The following is a 27,888-nucleotide window of genomic DNA, read 5'->3' as shown; positions in this document are numbered from 1 at the left end:
ACTATTCTTGTGCATCTGGCATCTTTGCTCAGGTGCAAGGAGAGCTGTGGGATGTATTAATTTTCTAGTGCAGTGCATCTCTTTCTATCATGCCCTCTTGCATATTTACGGGCGAAGTCCTCATTTCAACCTCCTTTTCTTCTTCTTGTTCTTACAAAACCGTCCATGGCCACATCTGTGCATCCCCTTCTCAAAGATCCTCAGAAAGAGGAAACGGAATGTCAGCCTTCCCTGCCATCCCTCTGCCCACAGTCCCTTAATAAGCTGAACTGCTTTTGAAGCCAATTGAACGAAATGAAAAGCACTAGAGTGAGCTGGGGATGAGCAGAGGGAAGCAATTGCTTTTCCAAGTACAGGAGACGGCACAAGTACTTGAATTCGTTTTTTCCTGCCCGCTCTATGCACAATTGAAAATATCAACAAAGGAGTTCTCAGAAACATTGAAAAAAGAAGAGGGGCCTTATAATCAACAAAAAACTTACCATGACCATTTGAGTCTTGCATGTGAGCTTTAAAAAAATGTAGCTAGCAAAAGGGAAAAAAAAAACAAAAAACCACATCTACTTTAGAATGTAGAGAGGTCCTCTGTTTGCCTCATTTGTTCTTTGAGCCAAATCATAGATTCAGGATGTCGGGAAAAAGAATGATTGCCCTCATTGGGTGGGTACCTTTGCAAGTTACCTGAGAAAGAACAATCTGGCCTGAGCAGTGCTTCCTGACTATTGAAATAGAGCCAGCTGGCCAGGCTCACACTTTTATGAGCTCTGCCTTCCATCATCTCACTGTCCAGAGAAAGGGCTATTCATTCTCCCACTCCCAAGTAGGAGTACTAATATTCCTATGGGGTGGTAACAGAGCTGGGACAGAGAAAGGCAAGCATGCACCACAGCCAGATTGCAAGAAAGCTCTTTTGATATCTATGAGTTTCTTTTTTACTAATATAATTCCTTTTGAATTATATCCTTTTTACTGAGATGTAATGTAGATATAAAAATGCACCCATTTTAGATGTACCTTTTAGATGTACAAATATGTCACCTGTGTAACCACTATCACAGTCCAGATAGAGAACATTTACAGCATCCTTTAAAAATTCCCTCATGTCCCATTTTATTAAATGCCCCTCCCTAACCCAGTCCCAGGAAATCAATGAGCTGCTTTCTTTTGCTGTAGATTACATTTGCCTATTCTAGAAATTCATATAAATGGAATCACTTCGCAACCATATTGTTGCATATATTAATGAGTTTTTTTTTTCCTTTTTATTATGACTAGTATTCCATTTTATGGATTCCACAATTTGTTTATCCATTTACCTCTTGAGGGATATCCGGGTTGCATCCCAGTTGGGGCTTGTTCCAGTTTGCTAATGCTGCTGGGATGCAAAATACCAGAAATGGATTGGCTTTTATAAAAGGGGGTTTATTTGGTTACACAGTTACATTCTTAAGGCCATAAAGTATCCAAGGTAACACATCAGTAATTGGGTACCTTCACTGGAGGATGGCCAATGGCATCCGGAAAACCTCTGTTAGCTGGGAAGGCATGTGGCTGGCACCTGCTCCAGAGTTCTGGTTTCAAAATGATTTTCTCCGAGGATGTTCCTCTCTAGGCTGCAGCAGCTCCTCAAAACTTCACTCTCAGTTGCTCTTGGGGCGTTCGTCCTCTCTTAGCTTCTCCATAGCAAGAGTGTGCTTTCAACAGCTGTCTTCAAACTGTCTCTCATCTGCACCTACTCTCTCAGCTTCTGTGCATTCTTCAAAGCATCCCTCTTGGCTGTAGCAAGCTCACTCCTGTCTGAGCTTACATAGTGCTCTAGTAAACTAATCAAGGCTGAATGGGCGGGGCCATACCTCCATGGAAATTATCTAATCAGAGTTATCACCTACATTTGGGTGGGTCACATCTCCTTGGAAACACTCAATCAAAGAATCACAATCTAATCAACACTAATACGTCTGCCCACACAAGATTGCATCAAAGTTAATGGCATTTGGGGGACATAATTCATTCAAACTGGCACAGGGCTATATGAATAAAGTTGCTATAAATATTCATGTACAAGTCTTTTACATATATGTATATATATATAGATAGATAGATAGATAGACAGATAGATTTTATTTTATTTCTCCTGGGCAAATACATAAGAGTGGGATTCCTGGGTCACACAGGCAATGTATGTTAACTTGATGAGAAACCAACTTAACTGATTTACAAAGAGGCTGTGTCACTTCACATTCCCATCAGCAATGTGTAAGGGTCCCAGTTGTTCCATATCCTCACCCATGGGATTGGTATTGTCGGTTGTTGAAAATTTTAGCTATTCTAGTAGGTGTGCAGTGATAACTCATCATGGTTTTAATTTGCATTTCCCTGGTGACTAATGATGTTTAACATCTTTCCATGTGCCTATTGGCTAGTTTCATCTTTTGTGAAGTATCCAAATCTTTTATCCATTTTTTATTGAGTGTTTTGCCTTCTTATTATTGAGTTATAACAGTTCTTTATATTCTGAATAAGTCACTTGCCAAATTAATGTAATGTGAATACTTTCTGGGACCAGTTTTGTATCTCCAGCACCTAGTAGGACAGTGCCTAGAACATTAATTTAGCAGTTGGCCGGGTTGTATTGAATATTAGAAGTTATCATTGAGCAAAAATTAGCATTTGTACATACCAAGGCTACCAATTCCAAGTCCTTTGTATAAGAATTCTCGGAATCCACCCACTGACCCTTTCCACCCACCCTCAAAATTCAAGGGGAGATGGGAAAAAAAGAGTCTAAGGAGAAACAGATATTTGACACCAAGCACTGTGCATTTATTTGTTAACATTAATTCTGTTGTCAGCATATGGGAACCAATAAGGATGTTGAATTTATTAAGCTGGGTCAGATCATGTATACATCTGTTGGTCTGTGCTTGCTTACAGATTCGTTCTGAGACAATTGCCACGTATGCCCTCTGTGGTTTTTCCAATTTTGGTTCCCTCGGAATAGTGATCGGCGGACTCAGTAAGTGAAAAGAATGCTCTTTAACAACAGATATGACTTAAAAATACCTCAGATCTCCATCTTGCTCTGTCATTTTAGTCATGTCAGGAAAAAAGGAGTTGCAACAGCAGCAAGTCCTTTTGGGTCTTTTCTTTTTTTATCCCTGTTCTGCAATACAGTTTTCCTATCAACACCCAAGCTAACCTCGGGAAGAATTTGCTCTACTGGGATAACACATAGGTTCCCCCTTGCATGCCAATAGATTTTTCATGGCCACCTGGAGAAGGAGTCTGAGGTCCAATGGAAGTTCAAGGGAAAAATACTGTGATCAATTAGTATTTACCATGGGCAAAGAAGTAGATGGTGACAGATGAGTTGCGGATATTTGGGATCCATCCTTGCACTCATCTGCCTTGTCATGCCTTATCATGTGCTTAGGATGAAACTTAGGATTTGTCTCGTCTGTGGAGAATGGAAGCCTCTGGCCTTTTGGTGTGAAAAACCCTCTTCCTTCCTCCCATGCCAAAGAGAGCCTCTCTGGATGTGGAGCTCATCACTGAGCTCTTGGATCATGAATGTTCCAGCTAAGCTTAAAAATAAAAATAAAATGAAATAAAGTAAACTCACCTGAGACCACAGCCCCAGAACAATTTCAGAGGCAGGGAGCAGGGAATTTGGACTCCTAATCAATAGCCTCAGCAGTCCTCTCATACCTCCGTGTTTTCTAGCATCCCTGGCTCCTTCCAGAAAGCGGGACATCGCCTCAGGGGCAATGAGAGCTCTGATTGCGGGGACCATCGCCTGCTTCATGACAGCCTGCATTGCAGGTACTGCAACCCATCCTTTGCATCCTGTCTCCACATGCCCACAGCTTTCAGGGGCTGATGCCTCCAACCTACACATGCAGCATATGATGCTTCAGAAAGCTGAGAGTCAGATCTGCTGTTACGCATCCTGTGAAGTTAAACGGATGGAGTGTGGTGTGGTGGAGATTCTAAGGACAGAAAGGGGAGTTCAGTGACTGTGTTAATTAATAAATGGCATTCTGTTCCATTTCTAGGCATGCTTACCAGCACTCCTGTGGACAACTGCCATTATGTTTTAGGCACTGCCTTCAACTCCAGTTTACCTAGAAACACAACCGAAATAGTGTCTTGCTGCCAAAGTCTGCTGAGCAGGTATTGAATTTTTTTTATTTCAATGATACTCCATTGTTAAAAAAAAAATCAGACATAGAGACTCTGCACACCTGTTTTTATCATTTCTAAATAAAGCCAGAACTTGCATGCCATTTCTAAGCACCTTTCATTTTTAATTTCCTCACATAAGACTAGGAACCACAATTCTAACGAGCGTTGCTTGGCATTTACTACATGCCCAGCCGTGTGTTGAGCACCTGGTATGAGTTGGCACGCTTCAACTTGCAACCACCTTATAAGTTAGGCATTATTACATTTTTGCATTTGATGAAACCAAGGTTTAGGGGGCTAAAATGTGGTTTAGCTTAAATGTGTGGCTTAATGTGTGGCTTAAAGTCACACATTAGTGCAAGCAGAATCGAGATACAAAATTCAGGTCTGTCTGTCCGCAGCCCACGCCCTTCACCACGACCCTCGCCCTCTACTCCTCCGTTTCAAGGGGATCTGGCCATGTAGCTCATCCTGACAGTATGGCGATGGGCTGGATTAGATGAGGGGCCACCTGTAACCCATACTGGCCACTTCCACCAGGTAGAGTTTGATTTGCAAAATGAATATATCCCACCCCATCTGCCCTCCTCAATGTGAAAGTATTTTTATTAAGATTGATTCAATGCTTCCATTCAGTGCTTAATCAGAAGGGAATAAGGGGAAGTCCTTGAGGCCATCCAGAATTGGAAAGGCAAAACTAACTCCCTGGTGTCTCTGTCCTTGAGCCACCCTAACCAGAATATGAGGGAAAAAATCAGCTTCCTGCCCTGTGTTGGTTTTTATGTGTCATGTTTTATCTACCATTTCCCTCACCTAAGGCTCAATCAACTGACTGCTTCATTCTGCTTTTCCACCAGCACTGTTGCCAAGGGTCCCAGTGCAGTCATCCCAGGAGAAAACCACAGCCTGTATTCTTTGAAGGGCTGCTGCAAATTGTTGAATCCATCAACATTTAACTGCAGTTGGATCCCTAATAGAGTTTGAGTTCAGCCTCTTCTCCAGTGAAACTCTGAGTACAGATGCAGAGTTTTCTTGCTTTGGGGAGAAGAAAAGCTATTTCTCCATAGATTGATAACTCCATCATGGAATCATCTTCAACTGGAAGGAAACAAGAAAAACAGGAATGGATCCTTCAGATCAACAGCACCTTCTCCCCTTCCCTCCCATCCTTTCCCCACTGGGAACTACTATGATGTCCCAAAGTGAAGTGTCCTCTCCAGTCCCAGCAATGTTTTCCAGCTCTGGAATTTCAGGGCATTTTACCAGAACACAGATATAGATGACAACTCCCAACAACTTCACTATGACTCAGCCACACCAACTTAGTGTGCTGAATGAGTATCTTAGCAGTCCAGAGTGGCCCGTTTTAAACATGTCTCAGGTGAGCTCATTCTGTATTCAGCTTGGCTGGCCCGAAATAGACTGAACTTTAATCTCACATGGAGGAAGACCAGTCATCAGTCACCTACTCATGCCTGCCTTTGGGAAGACCTGCAGAATTCAGGAGTCCTTCAGTAGAGCACTGGCCATACCCAAGTCAGGTTTTAGATCCCTTGAGCTTACAGAGTTCTCTTAGTCAGTTCAAGCTAAGTTTTGCCACAGTAACAAACAACTCCAAAATCTTGGTGGCATATTAGCAAAGATCATTTTTCACTCGCATTACAGGTTTATTGAGGGTTGGTTTTGGCTGTGCTCCATGTTTTCTTCATTTACAGGACCCAGGTTAAAGGAGCAGTGCCTAGGTGAGGCATGTTGGTCTAATGGCAGGGAGAAAAAAAAGGTGGGGAACCACCTACCTGGCTGCCAAAGCTTCTGCTAGGAAGTGGCACCCTCTGCTTCCACTATATTCCATTGGCCAAAACAAGTCCTAATGACAAGCATAAGTTCAACGGTGTTTAAATCATCCTCTCACAGGCTGGGGGTGTGGGAGATAATGAATATTTGGAAGAAATAATGTGATCTATCACAAGGGTACATGATATCCATATCTCCCTTCAAGGAGTCAACCTCTTATGCAGCATAATTGCCATGGTCTATGCATATGCAAATTAGGTTATATTCCTGGTGACAGGACTGGAGAATGGCTACCTTTCGATGTTTTGGTCAAAAAGCCATGAAAGGACCATTTGAAGAAGAAATTACATCCTGGTTGAGAGCCAAAAACCTTCTGCTGATACCAGGAAAGCATCAGCATCAAACTGGCTTAATGGGTATCAGCAGCACAAAAGAAAATTCCAGAGACGATGGTGGACTGCTTTTTTAATGAAATGCTCATCACCAAAGCTTTTGATAGCACATAAGAACAACATTGTGTGAGAAAATATAAACACCATTGACTCAAGAGTCAAAAAATGAGTCACAAGGAATTCTGAGTGTGAAAAAGGTTTTGAAATATCTTAAGTAAATTATTTTCTTTATATTTTCCTTTTTGTGCATGTGTGAGAGTAATTTTTTTAAATATTTGGGTAAATATTTTTTGCGTGGTGGTGGTGGTGGTGAAGGAGAGGGTTAGACAGATACCCAAAGGAGTCTTTATCACTGAAGTACACTATGCTAAGATATTTCTAAATATTATTCATATAAATTTTTCTTGGAACACAAGTCTTTAGATTTTATTTTAAGAAAATATATTTGCAGGTCTTTTCCCCCTTGTTCTTGTCAATTTTGCATGTGTTGGTTCTCCTTTGTCTGCTATGGCTATTTTTCCCCATCTATTCCTTTTTAACTCTTTGCTTTTTTTCTTTCAATTTTGCTTAATCTTTTGAAGTCTGTCTTCCATATCCCTGATTGTTTCCAAGAGACTCTGTTTTTGCTGTTTCTAGTCTAAATTTTGGGCCAACTGATTTCTAGAGTCTGCCTGTTTTTTTCATCACTACTCTTGAATGTGGGTAGCTGTTTTCTGAGCTCATCTTTTTTATTTCAAGGAAAACTTAATTGTGGTCTTGTTTTTGTTTTTTCCTTTTGAGGTTTTTCAAATTATGAGACATAATAGCTGTTGGTTATAAAAGATGATGATTACACATATATATTAAAAGTGAAAACTCTTTCTCCCCACCCTGGTCACACCATCTCTCTTTCCAGTCCTGTACCCCTGAGATTATCAATGTTAATTGACTAGCGTCTCTACCTCTCTCCTTGCAAACATAAGAATGTAGGGAATTTGTTCATATTCAAATAAAGTGAGTCTATTTAAATATCACCTTCAACTTGTTTTTTTTTCACTTGGCAATGGACATTCCTGTAAGTCACTGGATATAGTTTTATCTTTATCCTTCCCCTTCCCATGCTGTGTGTGGGTGTATACAATTCTATATAAATGAGATAATATACATAATGGGGGAGAGAGGGGTTTAGAGTCTTCCCTTCCTTGTTCCCTGCCCATCACACACAGTTCACTTGGGTTAATAATCTGATGTGTGGCCTTTTGTGCTTTTCCCCATATTCATATCACATTGTACAAACATATACAGCTATTAAGGATTGGGGTGGTAGTTTTACAAAACAGGGATTCACATTTCCATGCAACTTACTTTTCAACAGCAATATTATCCAGTTATTCCTTCTTCAAGTCCACTGGCAATTTCAATCCATTCTTAAAGGTTTCATAAAGGCCTATGATGTATCATGTATCAATGTATTGATTCTTCCCCTATGGACAAGTATTCACTTTGTTTTCATATTTTTGCAATTTTGAACAATGCTTGCACATATCTTTACACACTGGTGCTTTTATTTTCTAGAGAAATACTGTCTAATAGAAATATAGTGCAAGTCACTATATATTAAATATATATAATATATATAAATATATATTAAAAGTAATTTTAAATTTTCTAATAGCAACAATAGCAGGTAAAATAGTAACATTTTTAATAATATATTTAACCCAACATGTATGAAATATCGTCATTTCATTGAGATAGTTTACATTTTTTCCATCAAACTAAGTCTTCAAAAATCTAGTGTGTATTTTATCAGAGTAAATTTTCATTGGAGATGCTCCATGTATATTTAAATTTCCTAAAATTTTCAGTTAAAAAGTAGATTCACATACTTAAGTTGTTCCAAACATACTTAAAAGTTTCCGATAGCTAAATAAAGTGTCACTTTTTAATTTAATTAAAAAAATTTAGTTCCTCAGTTGCTCAAGCTATATCTCAAGTACTAATGGCAGACTACAGGATGACTACCCAGATGAATGGAAGTGTGGAAATGTTTCTGGTACTCGTATGCTGCCAGATTGCTTCTTGGAGAACTGTGTTGTCTTCATTTTCACTTGCTCCGTGGCATAATCTTTCCAGTGTGTTTTGTTCAACTACCAGTGTATGTGTGATACAACGTGTTTACTTAAGTCCTATGCTGATTCCTTTTTTTTTTTTTTGAATACTGTCCATCTTTGAATTGAGGAGGGGGGTATTATTCCTGAGTTATAGGAGAAAGGATAGTAAGGGTAAGGTCCAGGCTAATGAGCACTTTTGGCTTGTCTCCTGAAAACTTTTCATCAATATCCTGTCATGGCGGCTGTGGGCTAGCTGGAAGGGTCCCTCCTCCCAGCAAACCCACTTGATGGAGATTTTTGGTCCATGGTGATGAATTTACTCGCTTTTAGCTGACAAACTAGAGGACTGTTTATGGTCCTCCCACATACACAGTGTACCCTTCACCCACCCACCCATAGTCTGCAAAGATGGCGGCAGTGGCATGTGTGTTTCCTCAGTTGTCTGAGATCACTCAGTCCTGACACGCTTGAGTTCTGGAGCATGTTGCTATCAGTCTACGCATTCTGACCTTCTTTCAAGACATGGCTGTGACATCGGCTCTGGAGAATCCTGCAGTCTATCTAGCCTGCCCATGAAATTCCAAGTCCCCTAACTTCTCTGCATCTACCATCACACTGGTACAGTTTTCACCTTTTTCAAACACAGTATTATGGTTCCAGATAAGAGTGTTTCTTAATTTCAATGAAGATGAAGTTTTCTTTGCCACTTCTCCTTGTGGCTTTCCATTGGTTTCCAAAAGGAGACAAGAGGCTGAAATGGCACTTTTCTTCTTAAACCAGAAACTGGCTATAAACAAATTCTCAGCCAAGAATAGAGTATGGGGTATGGAGAATTTTCTTTTCTTTTCTTTTCCTTTTTCCCATTGGTAAAATCAACAAATCCAAGCAGGTAGGTGTAAGTGGCAAGGTCTTTGTAACAATGCAGATTACTCACATGCATTCGTTTTGCAAATGCTTCCAACTAATTGCTTTTATACTTTTACAGTTTAATGACGTGGGTAGGACACCAGGAAGAGCTTACGACTCACCCAGTGAAGGCTGACTTTCAATTACAGAACAATTCCCAAACCAGACATGCTTTATAAAGAAGGTTTGAAGGCCAGAAAGGACACAGTGTGCTAGGAAGGATTAAGCTACCCCGAAAATACTGGAGTGGGGGAAGCAGAGGTGGCCATTCACATTTTAAACAGACAGGAATACAGGACTCAAGGTCCAAATGTGTCTGGTACAGGTGTACAATACGGTGCTAAGGAACCATATGGTAAGGAACCATAAGGAACATGAGAAAAGCTACTTTCTACAGCCTGTGGCTTAATAAAAATTTTTGTTTCAAGCTCAAACAGGAAGAAAGGTCTACATGCACCACTCTTTATCTATCTGGCTCTAAAAACAGCACAAGCTTGTGATCATAATTATGTTTTCCTTTATATAACAAAGGCAAACTGACTGCCCCTGGATGTGTACAGTGTTTACTTTCAACACTGGTCCTTAGTGGACTACTTTGCATTTTCATTTCAAGAGATTAGAATTTCAACAATGAATCTGCATGGAGCCAGCCCCTCTCACACATTAAGCCTTTTACAAAACAGGAAGACAGTAAATAGTATCAGGGTTACAGCTGGTAGCCAGAAAACAGAGAAAATACCCAAATGACCACCTTGAAATTTAGCTCTCGCAACTCCCATAAGATACAGGATTAGGAAAAAAAGTGATGTCTTACAAAACATATCATATATGCAGAAAGTCCTACATCTTTTATATACTGAGCATGCTTCCAGGAATAGTCATAAAATAATAGGATTGAAGAACCCTAGGTCATTCAGAAAAGCTTCCTCTCTTCCCACCTCCTGCCATGTAGAGCCACCAAGCCAATAGGTTACTACAGCTAAAAGCAGAGTTGGTATGATCCCCTCTAGTCTAATCGAAATCTCTTCAACTTCAGGGAACCTATCTCATTCCATAATGGTTTGCCAAATGTCCGTCTGACCACCAGGCTACCGTAGTTCCTATGTATCCTCACAACTTAGTACCTGGCCTCTAGTAGACACTCAGTAAATATTTGTTTATTCCATGAATGAGTGAATGAATGAATGCATGCATGCTGCAAAATAACTAACCTTCAAATAAGCAGGAACAGTTAATTTGATCACTTGTTAAAAAAAAATTTAAATGTCTTATCAAAAATACATACCCATAAAAATTGCAAATGATATGCAAATGCATACATGAGAAAGGGGAAATATTCCTCCCACCCCAATCTCATGTCCCATAGTTAGTCACAGTCCGCAGTTTCGTATCTGTTAATTTTTCTCTATATGTGATAATACAGTAAGTTAGCTATCAGAGTTGAGTGGGCGGCTCTCCTTTCAAGCCAATGCTTGAAGCACTTTGACCTTCTATTTCTTGGCAATACATAATTTTTCTCATCCTTACTATAACATTAACTATGCTGTACAATAATTAACAAATGGAAAATTCAGGAGATCGGCCTTCTTGATCATCTGCAATTTAGTAGCAGAGACAACATTGAGGCTAACTGGAATCACAAAGCATCCCAAAACCCAACATGAATAAGGATTTTTTCAGGGAGCCAGGTTCTCTCTGCTGATATAGCCTTGTGCTATCACGTTTGGAAAAGCTTTTCTAGGAAATGGAGAATAAGCTGGTTGCCACTTCTCACAGGAATGGAAATAAACTTCAGCAGCTAAGAGCTGAGTTTTGAACTAAACTGCCAGTGTTCAAATCCTGGCTCCACTAGTCACTAGCTCCAATTTTCCTTGGAAATCTGCCTCAGTTTCCCCATCTGTAAAATGCAAATATAACACCTCCTCCTCCATACTGGTTTTTTTTTTTTTCATTTTTATTGAGAGTGTTCAGATACCATACAATTATCCAAAGATCCAAAGTGTACAATCACTTGCCCCTGGGTACCCTCATACAGCTGTGCATCCATCACACTTAATTTTTGTTCAATTTTTAGAAACTTTTCATTACTCCAGACAAGAAATAAAGTGAAAGATGAAAAAAGAAAAAAAGAAAAGGAAACTCTAAACCTCCCCTATCCCTAACCAACCCCCCTCAATTGTTGACTCCTAGTTTTGATATAGTACGTTTGTTACTGTTTAGGAAAAAATGTTGAAATACTACTAACTGTAGTATATAGTTTGTAATAGGTATATAGTTCTTCCCTATATGCCCCTCTATTATTAACTTCTAATTGTATTCTCATACATTTGTTCTGGTTCATGAAGCGATTTCTAGTATTTGTACAGTTGATCATGGACATTGCCCACCATAGGATTCAGTTTTATACATTTCCATCTTTTGACCTCCAACTTTCCTTCTGGCGACATATATGACTCTGAGCTTCCCCTTTCCACCTCATTCACAAACCATTCGGCACTGTTAGTTATTCTCACATCTTGCTACCAACACCCTTGTTCATTTCCAAACATTTAAGTTCATCCTAATGGAACATTCTGCTCATACTAAGCAAGAGCATCTACATTTCTTCCACAAGGCAGGAGGGAGAGTCAAAGAAGGTAGAGAGGCAAAAGAAAGAGGAAACAAAAAAATGACAGCTAGGAAGCAGCAAAAGGAAAAATAACCTTAAATCAAAGTAGAATAAAGAATCAGACAATACCACCAATGTCAAGTGTCTAACATGCCTCCCCTATCCCCCACTCTTATCTGCATTCACCTTGGTATATCACCTTTGTTACATTAAAGGAAGCATAATACAATGATTCTATTAGTTACAGTCTCTAGTTTATGCTGATTGCATCCCTCCCCCAATGCCTCCCCATTTTTAACACCTTGCAAGGTTGACATTTGCTTGTTCTCCCTCGTAAAAGAATGTATTTGTACATTTTATCACAATTGTTGAATACTCTAGATTTCACCAAGTTACACAGTCCCAGTCGTTATCTTTCCTCCTTTCTTGTGGTGTCTCATATGCTCCCCATCTTCCTCTCTCAACCGTATTCATAGTTACCTTTGTTCAGTGTACTTACATTGTTGTGCTACCATCTCCCAAAATTGTGTTCCAAACCACACACTCCTGTCTTCTATCACCCTGTAGTGCTCCCGTTAGTATTTCCTGTAGGGCAGGTGTCTTGTTCACAAAGTCTCTCATTGTCTGTTTGTCAGAAAATATTTTGAGCTCTCCCTCATATTTGAAGGACAGCTTTGCTGGATACAGGATTCTTGGTTGGCAGTTTCTCTTTCAGTATCTTAAATATATCACACCACTTCCTTCTTGCCTCCATGGTTTCTGCTGAGAGATCTGCACATAGTCTTATCAAGCTTCCTTTGTATGTGATGGATTGCTTTTCTCTTGCTGCTTTCAGGATTCTCTCTTTGTCTTTGACATTTGATAATCTGATTATTAAGTGTCTTGGCGTAGGCCTATTCAGATCTCTTCTGTTTGGAGTACGCTGCGCTTCTTGGATCTGTAATTTTATGTCTTTCATAAGAGACGGGAAATTTTCATTAATTATTTCCTCTATTATTGCTTCTGCCCCCTTTCTCTTCTCTTCTCCTTCTGGGACACCAATGATATGTACATTATTGTACTTTGTTTCATCCTTGAGTTCCCGGAGACGTTGCTCATATTTTTTCATTCTTTTCTCCATCTGCTCCTTTGCGTGTAGGCTTTCAGGTGTTTTGTTCTCCAGTTCCTGAGTGTTTTCTTCTGCCTCTTGAGATCTGCTGTTGTATGTTTCCATTGTGTCTTTCATCTCTTGTGTTGTGCCTTTCATTTCCATAGATTCTACTAGTAGGTTTTTTGAACTTTTGATTTTTGCCGTATACATGTCCAGTGCTTCCTTTACAGCCTCTATCTCCTTTGCAATATCTTCTCTAAACTTTTTGAATTGATTTAGCATTAGTTGTTTAAATTCCTGTATCTCAGTTGAAGTGTACATTTGTTCCTTTGGCTGGGCCATAACTTTGTTTTTCTTAGTGTAGGTTGTAATTTTCTGTTGTCTAGGCATGGTTTCCTTGGTTATCCAAATCAGGTTTTCCCGGACCAGAACAGGCTCAGGTCCCAGAGGGAAGAAATATTCAGTATCTGGTTTCCCTGCCAGTGTGTCTTAGAAAATTGCTCCACCCTGTGATGCCTCAGGTCACTGTGCTTTTCTGCCCAGCAGGTGATGCCTGTTAGCCTATAATTCTTGACTGGTGTGAGGAGGTATGGCCGTGTTCCCCCAGGCTCTGGGGTCTGGTTCTGAATGGAAGGGCCCCACCCCTTTCCTCCTAGAGAAGACAGACCCCTCAGGTGGAGGTCATTAGCATTTCAATGGTCTCTCTCTCTGCTTGTGCTGTCTCCGCCCTTCCCCGAGTCACAGCCCTGGAAGCTGAAAATGACTGGGGCTTTCTCCACTGAGCCAAAAAAGAAACAGTCCCCTTCAGACCCAGTCCAAGGTGACCCTCTGGCTCTCCCAGGTCAGTCGTCACCCAAAGCCTCTGTCAGTTTTTTGGGGCTGCGTACCTGTAGTGAGCAGTTCACACTCGCTACTTAAATCCCCAGTTGGAGCTCAGCTGAGCTGTATTCGCTTGCTGGGAAAGAGCTTCTCTGTGGCACCACGAGGCTTTGCAGCTCAGGCTATGGGGGAGGGGGTCTCCCGACCTGGTTCCGCAGGTTTTACTTACAGATTTTATGCTGTGTTCTCGGGCATTCCTCCCAATTCAGGTTGGTGTATGATGAATGGATGGTCTCGTGTGTCCCCCCACAGTTATTCTGGATTATTTACTAGTTGTTTCTGGTTTTTTGTAGTTGTTCCAGGGGGACTACTTAGCTTCCACTTCTCTCTATGCCGCCATCTTGCCCAAGTCCCTCCATACTGTTTTGACAAGTAAGTCAATTCATGTAAAGTACTCAGAAGAATGCCTCTAGGAGAATGGCTATAAATTTTTTATTGAGGTATAATTTATGTTCTGTAAATGTGCAGATTTTAAGTGTACAGGTTAATGAGTTTTGACAAATGGGTACCCGAATGTGCCTATCACTCAAATTAAAATGTAGAACATTTCCATTAACTCAGAAAGTTGCCAGGTGCCCCTTCCCAGTCAGTCTCAAACCCCATACCCTCAGAAAAGTGTGATTCTTCTTCCCCCATAGATTAGTTCTGATAAATGGTTCACAAAGAATTTCATATAGTATGTGGTCTTTTGTGTCTGGCTTTTCTCATTAAACTTAATGTATTTGACTCTTATTTGGTAGTTCATTCTGTTTTATAGCTGAGCAGAATTCCATTATAATAAATATACCAAAATTTGTTTATCTATATTCTCCTTTTGATGGACATTTAAGTTTTTAGTTTTTGTACAATACATGCTTTTGAGAGAAACTTCTATTTGCCACATGTTCTTTAAGTGTTTCCCAATTTTTTAAGTTTAGGAAATAGGAGTTGGAATGTGGAGATGTGAAGACCATGTTGTTTACCTGCATGTGGTTTGCTCCTTCTTGCCCTTTCTCTCCCTCATCGTTTTGCGGAATCTCTTCATTTATCTTATTCTTTACAAGAATTTCCAAGATCGTTGGCTTCGGGCCACAAACTGGAAGATTAGTGATGACTGGACCTCAGAAGGAATAACAGGGAAGCCAGAGCTCCGTAAGGCAACACTTGGTTGAATGGGAAGTTGATTAGCTGGTTCCTCAACACACTAAATAATGGCACTTTCACTGTATGGCATTTTATGAAAAATCAATATTGGAGACTTAGAAAAGCCAAGAGTTACACTAGCATTTGACCTCACAGTGCTATAGCACAGGGAAATGAAAACAAGAGAAATGCAAAAAGCATGTGGTACCTTGAAAAGTATTATATGAAAGCCTGATGCACCTGCAGGGTGAACTATAATCATCCCATAATAGACTTTTGTCCCAGCAGCTTGAAAGGTACAGAAGCAGCCATCAGCTGAAAAATTTTATTACTTAGGAGCCATATCAATTTAATGCCATTTATGGGAAAGGTTGGCCAGTTCTTAAAAGCACTTGTGCTAAACAAAGACCCTAATTTTCATTAAAATCCACCCAACGAAAGTCAACCTGCCACCCATTCTGAGAGGGACATCTCAGGCAGTAGAAAATTATTTGCTCTCTTTGGCCTTTCATGCATCGATGCCTGGAGACAGAAAACAGGTTATTCAGAAAATGAGGGCTTCTGCATCTACTTAAACCAAACAGAACCAAACAGAAGGAAACAATATGTTCTTGGGGACTCGGGAGAGGTCCTTCTGTCACAGCCTGCCTTGAATATTGTTTCCATAGCAACAGACTTCAGAGTCCTCCAAGGAGCATGATGTGCAGAACGCAATGTGCTCACTGGGGGTTGCAGCTGGATACATAAGAAAGTTTTTTTTATTTTCTCAAAGTCTCCTGAAGTATTCGAAAAGAATTCGATCAACTTAATATTGGCAGGGGGATGCTCTTTTCTGACCTCCTAAATGACATGAGGATGAAATGAGTTCCTTAAATGCTTTCTTCTCCCTGGCATTAGAGGGAAGAATATGCCCGCGGAGAATTTTATTCAACTTACGGGCTTTTACAATTTTTTTAAAAAAAGACTTTGGTTGTTAAGTGCCTCAGCTCAGGTGTATGGGTGGCACAGATCCAACACAGCAATAGTGAGGAAGAGGGACGATCCAGACAGCTTCCCCGGGACCTGGCTGAGAAACTGTGTGGGCAGATTTCATTCTGGAGGCAGCACCCCCAGCATCCCATGAAGGACCGTGGCAACTGGATTGGAAGGGACTCAGGAAAGGGGTCATGGTCTGTACACCTTTACATAATAGCTTTGATATGGTGCTTTATTGCAAAAGGAATTATATTGCATTTTGTCATACAAAAATACTCATACTCTTATGAAGAAAATTAAAACTCTATCCATAACCCATCACAAAAAATATGAGTGGTAATAATCTGTGCTGTACAGCCATTGGGGGGGGCATAATTTTTTTTTAATGAGATCACTACTGTGATTTATTTCGAGGTTAGCTTTTTTTCCCCCTTAACATATCATGTTGTTATATATTTCCATGTTGTTATATATTCTTCCCCATCATCATTTAAAAAGGGCTATTGAGTGTTCCATTATATGGCTGGACCATAATTTAACCCATACTCTATTAATTGGAAATTTTGGATGTCTCCCATTTTTCTCATTTTTCATGATTCTCAACAAATCTGCAATAAACACTTGTGGTCAAGTCTGTGCAGAAATTTATGGGTATTTTTCCTTGAAATATATTCTTAGAAGTGGCATAATGCTCTAAGCAACACTGTTTAGTATCTTTTTAAAAATTGCAAATGTGATTAAGCAATCTTTCTCAGTTTTATTACTCTACCTTGACGTTATTTTTATGTACCATAAAATGTGTCGAGAAACGTGAAGTATCTGAGATTTTATCTACTTGGAAGATATAACAAGTTAGCCTGTACTGTTTGATAAATGCTGTCTTAAAATGTTAAATGTAGAATATAGGTAGTATGTTTCACTCTAAAAATCTTTCAGGTTTGCTGTACTTGAATGTTTTTTATATAGTAAAATGTTGGGGGGGGGATCAAGGCTACCATCCTTCTCTCCCTCTAGTTCTAACTTCACAATAAACCCCCAAAATCACGCAATGGCAATGGATGATTGATTTTCTTTGTGTCCTGATATTGCACGTAGAGTGAAGAGCTTGCAGTCCACCTCCTGGTCTATTTTTTAAACTGTCTTTGTGAATATGATGCACTCCCTTCCCCTAAGATTCATACTTATTTCCTGCTGATCCAGCTGACAGCTCCAATTTACAAACATCTCCCACCACTACGTGCCTCAGAATCCTTCCTTCACGGTACCCCGTGCCCCCCAATCCCGTTTCTCTCCTGCCAGCCAATTCCCAGCATCCAAAGAGCTTTGCATCCAGGAAAGTGCAGAGAGGAAGAAGCCAAGACCTGGGATTGAAAGCTGTGTTTCCAGGGTGCGAGGGAAGCCAAAGACAACTGTGGCTTTCGGTTACTATGACACAGGCGACTCTGTAGAGTTGTCAGCCTGGAAACTGAGAGCTGCAGGGCAGTATGCACTGGTTGCCATGGTGAGGAGGGAACTAGGAATGCTTTCTCCATGCCCATTGGTGCCTGGCATGTCAGGTGGCCGAAATTGCAAGTGCTTAGAGCCCCACATCAAATCATTATCACTGAGGCACATGTTAAATTGTGTACACTGGGTCTGAGGGCCACTTCCCAGAAGACAGTGGAGAAGGGCAGGAGGACAGCATTTTACACCATAAGTAAATGGGTTGCAATTTGGATTTCAAGCCTTCTGGTGGTTAACGTGAAAATAAAACTTGTAAGGACACAATTCTGTTTCCATAAGGTTTCTTTTTTTTAATTAATTTTTATCCCAAGTCTTCATCAAGAAGACACCCATCATGTAATTAAGAACAACCACAACAGCTTCCTTACAGTGGAAACATGTTTCATGATGTTTTTGGGGGAGAATCAAAGTGTAGATAATTTGAAATTGCCCTGTGGTAAACTAGATTGTCTACCCTCCTCACCCCCCACCCCCCGCCCCCCGCCCCATCTCTCATGAACACTAGCTGGGTAGTGACTTAGAGAGGTAATCAGTGGGAGGATAAGATGATTTAAAAAGCCAAATATTTATGCAATCAACCCATGTCCGTTTCAGCCCCACTACCAACAATGAGAAATGGGCATGTCCCCCCTTCTACATGTCCCATTCAGGCTTCCTTTTTGTGACTAATCTTCTCCTTCAATGCACCCTTGATGCTATTTAAAGTTAAATTTTATAGGTTACTTAAAACCTAGTTTTTAAAAAGTGTGTATGTGTAGAAGGGGGAGGAGTTCACTGTGTGATTTTCCCACTCGTAGTTCCTGCGTATTTCTGAATATGTAAGACAGAGAAAGAACAAAATCTGGCTATGCAGAGCACACATTTATACATAAAACACAGGGACCAAAAATGTAAATATTTAAATTACAGGTTGTGTGTCCCATTATGAATATAAAATAGTGAATATCAGCCGTCTACCTCTCATAAAGGGGAACCAAAGTCATTTCCAACACACCAATACTTTTACTTTTGCCGGGGACAGCAAGACAGGCGTCCCTGGCGCCTCAGGGATAAATTTTCAAGATCTCTAGTGAGATGCGTACTAATGGACCCCCATCCCTGGTCCATTGCTTCTACAGCATTTTGAGGATCTTGCCCTCAAAAGACCTGCTAGTCACTCCTGGGTCTCTTGTCATCTCACCTTAGCCTGAGGAAGGAGGTTTGTTAGGGCGCGGTGATAGAAATGAGTGGTACGTGCTACCCAAATCAGATTTATACCTTGTGGCTAGGTTGTGTTTTTTTAAATGCAATTTTATTGAGATATATTGACATACCATACAACCATCTGAAGTGTACAATTAACTGTTCATAGTATCATTATATAGTTGTGCATTCATCAAAAATTGTACAATTTTTGAACATTTTCATTACTACAAAAATTAAAATTAAAATAAGAATAAAAATAAAAGTAAAAATATCTCATACCCTTTCTCCCCCCCCCAATTATTCATTTCTTTTTGTCCCCATTTTTCTCCTCATCTGTCCATACACTGGATAAAGGGGGTGTGAGCCACAAGGTTTTCACAATCGCACAGTCACACCATGTAAAGCTACATAGTTATACAGTTGCCTTCAAGAATCAAGGCTACTGGGTTGCAGTTCAACAGTTTCAGGTATTTCCTTCTAGCTATTCCAATACACTAAAAACTAAAAAGGGATATCTATATATCACATAAGAATTGCCTCCAGAATGACCTCTTGACTCCATTTGAAATCTCTCAGTGTGGCTCGGTTTTGTTAAGGTATTCTTTCCTATAACCCAGCATTGGCTTTGAGAAAAGAAAGGTACACTGGGGGCTGTTTGTTGCCCCAAGCATTACTTATTTTTGCCGTGCAAATACTGCATGTTACATTGGTAACGTAGAGTGATGGGTGGGTAGCTGCAGGATATCTATTCAGTCCAAGTAACTTGAATCCCACCCAAACAGAAAACAACATGAAGGCCTCTTTATCCATCAGAGAGGATTTCTGAACCTTCCATCCCACCCCCCCTTTAATCTAAATTTGTTGCCCAATTCAGCCAGTCAGCTACAGGTTATAATCTCGAACGTTTTATCACACAAGTCTAGCTGTTAACTCCCCAATGGTTCAAAGCACCTTTCCATTTATATGCTGAATTCATAACAAAGTCTTTTTCCCCCACAAATGGAATCTCTAATTAAGATCAGCTTCATTTGAAACTGTGCAGCAAATGGGAAAATGAGAGGATTAGAGAATATCATTAATAGCAATTGCAAATAACCTTTTAATCAATTCTGTTTATTTCCCTCCAAGAAGTTCCTCTTCTCTTCCATTTAGGGAATATAAATTTTTTGCCTGCCATCAGCAATAATCTCAGTGGCAGGCATAATAAAGGTAATGATGATGATAAAATGTCAACCAACATTTGTGTAGATATTTTCCATTACAAAACACTTTCATCTTTAGACCTGCCTCTGTGTGCAGTAGGGTAGGTATTTTTACTTCATTTTGCAGTCCCAGGGCAGAGGGTTTAAGAGTAGGGACGCTGGAATTAGGTTACTTAGTTTTGGGTCTCAGCTCTACCGTTTACCACCGATATGACCTTGGAAACATTACTTAAAGTCTCCAAAACTCAGTAAATCTGTAAAATGAGGATAAATGTCATACCTACCACACCGGGATGCTGATCAATCCCAAAGGGTACCTGGTAAAACTCTATAACCATCAGTAATTATGGGTAAGGAAGCAAGGGTCAGATGAGTTAGGTTAGTCTTCCCAAGAATGAGCAGTTTAATCTGCAGAACCAGGGAGAACCTGCCTCTCAACCCCAGATCTGAGGCTCGCCAGGATCAATTTAGGAGCAGAACCAAGGTTGGACATTTCCCACACTTAAGCTCTCTTACCCAAGTGCTTCATTTCTGCCGTCTCATCTGCTATATGAGGGTTCTTAAAGAGTGGAAGGAATACTGCCTCTCCTTTGAGGCTGGGGAGCAGGAAAATATTCCGTGATCAACAGAAGAGAACAGAGCCAGAAGAATTGTGCTTTGACTATCCAAGCCCTGGAAATGCTTGTTGCATCCTGCTTCTCTGGCTGCCTTCAGCCTAAGGTACACTGTGGGGGACAATGCACAATGTGAAGTCCTCAGCTGGCCACAAGGTGGCGAGATACCCTCATTGAGGACACGCAAGCCCATCCTTCACTCCACAGCAAATCTCCTCATTCTGGCCCAGGCCAGGGCACTGACAGAGGTCTGATGCCCAAGAAGACAAAGCAAAATGTTCCATTAACATCAGTCTAGACCTAAGCCAGTGCCAAAAGTTCTGCGAATACCATTCTTCTACCTCCTCGCTCAACTCTCATTGAAGACACCTCATCAATCTTCACATACAAAAAGGAATCTCAAGGTGGCCATGAAGTTATTCCAACACAAACAGCTATCTGTTTGCATGAATCCCAATTCTCAAATATTCTTAAACTGAGAAATTTTAGGTGCTGGCAGCAACCTTCCAGGAGCCCCAGAAACCTTTTACTATAATATGTTCTTAAAAGGATGAAAACATCTCAGAAAGTATAGTCAAATCTAAATTATTTCTACAGAACTCAACCACCACAAACATTTTAAAATCTGGATTTTACTATCACCCTAACCATTTCCAAGCTATATTCTCTTTTACCCTTCAGAAAAGAAAAATGAATGTTTAAGGATATATATACATATATATACACATATATATGTATTTAAGTAATAACCTAACTATACTTGAGATTTTTATATACACTCTTACTGTTTTAGAGCCACAATTTTCTTTTTATCTACTTTAATGCCCTCATTTTCCAGAGGTGTTAGGAGAGGTTAATTAACTTGCCCAATATAACTCAGCACGTGAGTTCAGAACTGAGACCCAAACTATTGTCATCTGACTCTCAGGATAGTGTGGACTATTTTTGATCTTTTATTTAATTGTGCCAAGAAAATCATGATTTTCCTTGACTCGATAGAGTAGAAAACCACTGGCAAGGAGGGACAGAATCCAGTTCAGCAGTTCAGCTTTGTTCTATGCTAGAAAAACAACAGCAGTTCGAACAAAAACCGAGACGCATCATGATTTCTACAGCAGTGAAATCCTGAAAATTGAAAATAATAATAATAATAAGATAACCTAAAGGATGAGTGAGGGGTAAGTCTCTCTGGAACCTGAAAAAGAATCTGCCTGGTCACAGCTGCTCAACTGGGTCATGCAATTGAAGAAAATTCAAGCAGAAGGAACAAAATGCCTCTCCAGGGACCCCAGAGACCCCCATCCTCTCTCACGGGTGTGATTATAAAGTAATGTGTCTTATTTTAAAAGAAACACAACCAGAACTCATGCAGGTAACTGAGCCCTGTGTCTCCAAAGCAGTCACTTTGGGAAGCTGCATACTTCTTCCAGAGCTGTAGCAACTCACATGTTAATTATTCTTTGGGGGTCGCTTCAGTGTTTCAGCATGTTCTTCTAAATATCTACCATGGGTGTAAATCTTGGTCTTGTGAGGATGAATTTGTTTCTGGAAAACCTCCAAAGATTCGTACAGAGTCATCTTTTAGGATAAAGGTGGATAGTCAAGGCAGATAATAGTATTTGGGGGTAAAACTGAGCTGAGTTTTAGTAACTGGGCTGATTTTCCCCTGTGGCTTAGAAATTATGCCATATGGTGCGTCTGGTGGAAAAGATTCACTGCATCAGGAAAAGCCTTAAAAGATTACTACCACTTACATTATTGACTTCAAAATAAAACTTCTTAATTCTAGTTCTTAATAATTTTGTATTTATTGATAAATTCCTCTTCTTCTGTCTCCCCACTCATGCCTAAGTTTCTCTAGGGCAAAGGGCCACTTATTTCGTTGAACCACAAGAATTTGCCACCATCTGGCCATTTTTGATCTACCAAAATTATACGGTTCAAACTAACATATTCGACATCTTGATATCTTAGCACGGTGGCCAAAAGGAATTCAACAGTGTTAGCTAATATCGCTGTGCTGAGACAGATAATAATCAGGGTGAATATTGTATTGCCAGAGAATGATCCAGCACATGATGCTGAACAAACTCATCAGGGATAAACATGAGTCTTCTCCCTTGATAGTTTGACTTTTGAATGCATTTAGGTTTTTTTTTTAACCATGTAATTTAAACTTACACTTCTTGAGGATTAAAAAAATAAAAAAAAAAAGGCCCATCAAACACAACAAACAGCCTTTCACAAAGAGGGCTCTTCTGTAAGAAACATCAGTCTTACGCCAAGTAGATAATGGCGATAATCTACACTGGAATCTAAATGGAAGCAGGTTTGCCACTGGTCCCTCAAGCTCCCGGGATTCAGCGGGCAGGCCAGGTGATCTGGTGGAGGGCAGTGTGCCCAGGCGATTCCACTGAGGCACAGAGTCAACCTGCAGCCTTTCCCCCTCCCTCCTACCAGGCAGATATCACCCGGCAAACCATGGTTAAAGCTCGTGTACTGCCAGCCTCCTTTCCACTCTAGTTCTTCTCTTCCTGTTCGGATTTGTCTTTATCCTACATTTGCCATCAAGACTCAATAGAGAGGAGGCCACTGCCAACACTCTTGCACCATTTCTGCCCTCCCTGCCTCCTCCTCACTGCACACCTGTGTTAACATTCATTTGAATATGCAGAAACTGTCAATTAGTGTCAATCAGTGTCACTAACCTGCCTGGGAGAACGGACTCATTGGTTAGCTCCTAGAACCCTCTGGTTACTGTTTCAGCATAAAATATGTAATGTCTGGGTGGGTCTAGAAAAGCTGTGTGAGATCTATTTGCCTCTTACATAGTGGTATGCCTCCCAACCAAGGAAAATCAGCACTGATAAATTTGGCCCCAAGGAATTTGCCAGGTGGAGAGCAAAGCCTTCAAGATTCTGGGAGAAGAGGCCTGCAGGGCCAGGGCTTCCCTTCCAGAACCCATCAATCATCATCTCAGCCTGAGCAGGAAATGGGCTGTAGAGCCAAGCTCTCCCTGTGAACATCCTGCACCTCCATCCCAAAAGTTCCCACCCCCTTCCTCGCTCCTTTCCAAAAATCACCATCAGTGGGAAATCACTCTGCACGGTTGTGCTGGTTTGAAGCTGTTATGTACCCCAGAAAAGGCCATGTTCTTTCAATCCATTGCTGCGGGTGCAGACCTATTGTGGGTGGGAACTTTTGATTAGGTTGTTTCAACTGAGATGTGACCCAGCCCATTCAAGGTGGGTCTTAATCCTTTTACCAGAGTCCTTTATGAGATATAAAAGACAAAAAAAAAAAAAAAAAAAAAGCCCAGAGAGCTAAGAGAGGATGCACAGAAGCTCAGAGAGGAAGCTGCTGGAACAAGAAGCTGGAAGCAATGAAACCCAGGAGCAAAGGACCAGCAGATGCCAGCCATGTGCCTTTCCCTGTGACAGAGGTATCCCAGATGCCAGCAGCCTTTCTTCAGAGAAGGTATCATCCTGTTGAAGCCTCAATTTCATTATTTTCACAGCCTTAAAACTTTAAATTTGTAAGCTAATAAATCCTCATTGTTAAAAGCCAGTCCATTTCTGATATATTACATTCCAGCAGCTTTAGCAAACCAAAATAACAGTCAATTATATTGTGATGAATTTTAAATCGTTCACCTGCTCCTCAAAATGAAAAAAAAGTAGGACTATGTGGCTGTAGAATTATGGTCTCTGACAAGGCTTGGGGATGGCCGGGAGGTTTTTGCACATCCTTCCTGCTGGCCCACAAGCAGCTGAGCTGACCAGACTTTAAGGTCCCTTTTTATCACTGCAGCCTGGAAAGGCATTTCTTGTTTGTTTGTTGTTGTTATTGTTGTTTTTCAAAAAAACTTTTGTGATTTCAAAAGCAGTATCTTTCAGTGTTATAAATTTAGCAAATGTCAATAAGAAAAAACGAAAGAAAATTAAAACCTCATGTTCATATCCCCAAGAGATGACCATAGTTAAAACCTATGTGTCTGTCCTTCCACACTTTCCCTCTGCATGTATAGCTTGCATAAATATAGATAACACATATAACACAGATATACATATGTATTTTCTTACCAAAATGAGATCATTCTGTATATTCTTTTGTACCTGTCTTTTTGAGTCAGCTTTCCATGTCAATCAATTTTCTTCTCATCTAATACCTTCCAAATTACCCCCTTGTCCCTGAAATGTCTGCTGTTGCTAGTTTAGCCAAACCAGGATCCAAATCCAGGACCACACATGGTAACTGGTTGTTATGTTCATAGGTCTCTTTCAGTCGAGAGCACTCTCTTATTGCACATCACTGAGTGCTTGGAGAGAGCAGGCCAGCAGTCTGGCTGAGGTCCCATCTTCTGGGTTTATTTGCCTTGTTGCTTCATTAGGTGGTCTGTCATTCAGCTTGTTCTCCTATCACCTTATCACCTGTAAACTAGAAATATGATCCAAAAGTTTAACTAGATTCAAGTTAAACATTTCTTTTCTGGACTCATCAGAGGGGATGTTGTATAGTTCACACCATACTATGTCAGGAGACACATAACACTGTTGTTAGTGATGCTAAGATGGCCCGCTGGCTTGATCCTTCCAAACAGAAAATAACCTTTGTGGTATTACTTTGGTAAATTATTTTCCAGACACTAAACCAGCCAATATCCTGATCCAATGACCTTACCATCAGCAAATAACAAACAGCAGTCAAGACAAGATTGAGAGCTGGAGCCAAGCAGGAGGAAGTAAGATGGGGAAGAGGGAAGGCAAGACTTTTGCTTAGTGTTCTTGGCTGGAAGGAGGAGTGAGTATTATAGCATTCATTGTGCTATAATACTCAATGAAGCTGATAGACATTAATGCAGGTTGGCATAAATTTGAAAGCCCCAAGGACTTAGGTGAGACTAAGCGACTATAAAAGTCATTACTGGGTGTTGTGTATATTTTTTTTCCTGAAGAGCTCTTCATGGGAGATTATCCAGTGTTCTTATTTCTGTTTTAACAGTTATTAGTCAATGTGACACTGCCAGGCTATACATGCAAGTTCTTCAGAAATAGGAACTGGTTTGAATCCTTCCCAGAGGAGGCTGATCAAAGGAGGTATATTAGTTAAAGTTCTCTAGGGAAACAGAATCAACAAGAGATATCTATAAATATAAGATTTATAAAAGTGTCTCGTGCAACTGTAGGTGTGCAAGAGTCCAAATTCCATAGGGCAGGCAGAAGACTGGCAACTCCAATGAAGATGTTTGATGAACTCCTCAGGAAACGAACTGGCAACTTCGATGAACTCCTCAGGAAACGCTTCGCCAAAGAAGTGAAGGTCCTCTATCTGTCTCGCTTAAAAGTCTTCAACTGGTTGGATTAAATCCAGCTGATTCCATTCTCTCATTGTGGAAGACACGCCTTTCGTTGACGTAATCAGTCACAGTTGCAGCCAAATGACTGATGATTTAATAAACCAGCCTTCTGGTTTATTAACCAGCCACAAATGTCCTTGCAGTAGTGGTTAGGCCAGTGCTTGCTTGACCAGACACCTGGGTACCATCACCTAGCCAAGTTGACACATGAACCTAACCATCACAGGACGGCATTGACTTTGTGCAAGTACTAAGCTATGGTTGCTGATCTCAGTGCTAGAGAGGTGACATCAAATGGGGCCCTCAGTTCCACATACCATCAGGCACCCAGCCCCACCAGGGAACAAGGGATAGGGACCCAAAGGGAATCTAGCAGTCTTGTTAGCCATGCATAATGTGTGTCATGCAGCTTGCTTTTCCAAGATGAATGGCCCAGTCCTGAAGACAGCAGGAAAAACCTGAATTTGTCAGTCCTGCAAGCATGTTCAATTGGAAAGCCTCAGAAGGAAGATGACTTTGTGCCCCTGATCAAAACATTCACACAACAAACCAGAGCTGAACTACTCTATCTGAGACTGCCGGGGTGGCCCAATTTCCAGATTAATAACAAAGACAACATGCAATTAATCTGGATACAGCAAATTGGCCCAGGATGTGAGAGGGAGAGAAAATAAATACAACATATCCCGGGAGCCATGCACATACACACACACACACACACACACACACACACACACACACACAAGTAAACATTATAGTTAGGCCGTCCAAGTCAGTGAAACCTTTAGGGAAACTCCAACCACTTTTCCTGTTCTACCATATAGAAAGAAGACTTGAAAGGGTTCCTGGGACTCTTGGCAAACATAAGTCTGCAGTGGCCCTCTTAGTGCTCAGAGTTAAAAGGGAGCTTTTTGCATGTCTGGAAGATGCACAGCCCTTGGCCAGATGGAAACTCAGTGACTCTAAGTGACCCAGCCGGGTAAATTTTCTCCTAGTGGACACCACGTTGAAAATTAAAAGGAGAAAATAAAAAGAGTATAGTGTTTAGAAAAACGGGCCCTAGAGACCATTTTACCTGCTACTTAAACCCCAGGAAGATTCCTGGAGCCTCCTGTTTAGTGCAACAACCTGGGACAATGAGTTCAGCTGGAGGATGAGCTACCTCCTGCTACCAGCCCTGATTAACTGACTGTGACCTGTTGAAAGGCTGAAAATAGAACCTTGAGCCATTTTCTTTGCAGCTCAACTCATAATTCTCTGTCTTTCTAAATATTAGCAGCAGCCCAGTTAAACCCTTTCAAAAGTATTTGTCTCCCTTTGCCTTTTTTTAGTGCAATTTTTTTGAGATATATTCATATACCATATAAACCATCCAAAATATACATTTAATGACTCATGGTATTATCATATAGTTGTGCATTCATCACCTCAATCAATTTTAGGACATTTTCATTACTCCAAAATAAAGAAAAAATAAAAACAGAAATAGAAAAGAGCACCCAAAATATCTCATACCCGTTATCCCCCTATTAGTTATATATTTTTATTTTATTACTCATTTGTCCATATACTGGCTAAAGGGAGTGTCTGTCACAAGGTTTTCACAATCACATGGTCACATGATAAAAGTTATAAAGTTATACAGAAGTTATACAATCATCATCAAGAATCAAGTCTACTGGATTACCATTCAACAGGTTCAAGTATTTCCTTCCAGCTATTCTAAAACACTAGAAACTAAAAAGGAATATCTATATAATGCATAAGAATAACTTCCAGAATGACCTCTTGATTCTATTTGAAATCTCTCAGCCACTGAAACTTTATTTTGTTTTATTTATTTTCCCCCTTTTGGTTAAGGACCCCTTTGCCTTTTTTTTTTTTTTTTTTTTTTTTTTTTTTGACATCCCCAAACACCATGTCACTTTCCTTCAGGGAAAGACTTTTTATGTAAAGGACAAAGTAGTTTTCATTTTATTTGAAG

At 40.4% G+C, this 27,888-nt stretch overlaps 1 protein-coding gene across 3 annotated transcripts in view; it reads left to right on the top strand.

The window, feature by feature from the left end:
- The window catches only part of SLC28A3 (solute carrier family 28 member 3), a 73,408-nt gene extending 66,024 nt beyond the window's left edge, over positions 1-7,384 (top strand). For 2 of the 3 annotated variants that reach the window (XM_037796852.1, XM_037796851.1), the window contains 4 exons: positions 2,935-3,016; positions 3,724-3,822; positions 4,056-4,173; positions 5,043-7,384. In XM_037796852.1, the coding sequence (XP_037652780.1) occupies positions 2,935-3,016; positions 3,724-3,822; positions 4,056-4,173; positions 5,043-5,169 (426 nt within the window). In that variant the 3' untranslated portion in view covers positions 5,170-7,384. Of the gene's footprint in view, positions 1-2,934; positions 3,017-3,723; positions 3,823-4,055; positions 4,174-4,586; positions 4,726-5,042 lie in introns of all 3 variants that reach the window. The other variant, XR_005210600.1, reaches the window with a different exon arrangement.
- The last annotated feature ends 20,504 nt before the right edge of the window (positions 7,385-27,888 follow it).

The sequence above is a fragment of the Choloepus didactylus genome, chromosome 10 (genome assembly GCF_015220235.1).
Source record: "Choloepus didactylus isolate mChoDid1 chromosome 10, mChoDid1.pri, whole genome shotgun sequence".
Lineage (NCBI taxonomy): Eukaryota > Metazoa > Chordata > Mammalia > Pilosa > Megalonychidae > Choloepus > Choloepus didactylus.
This window is presented reverse-complemented; position numbering and strand designations above follow the sequence as displayed.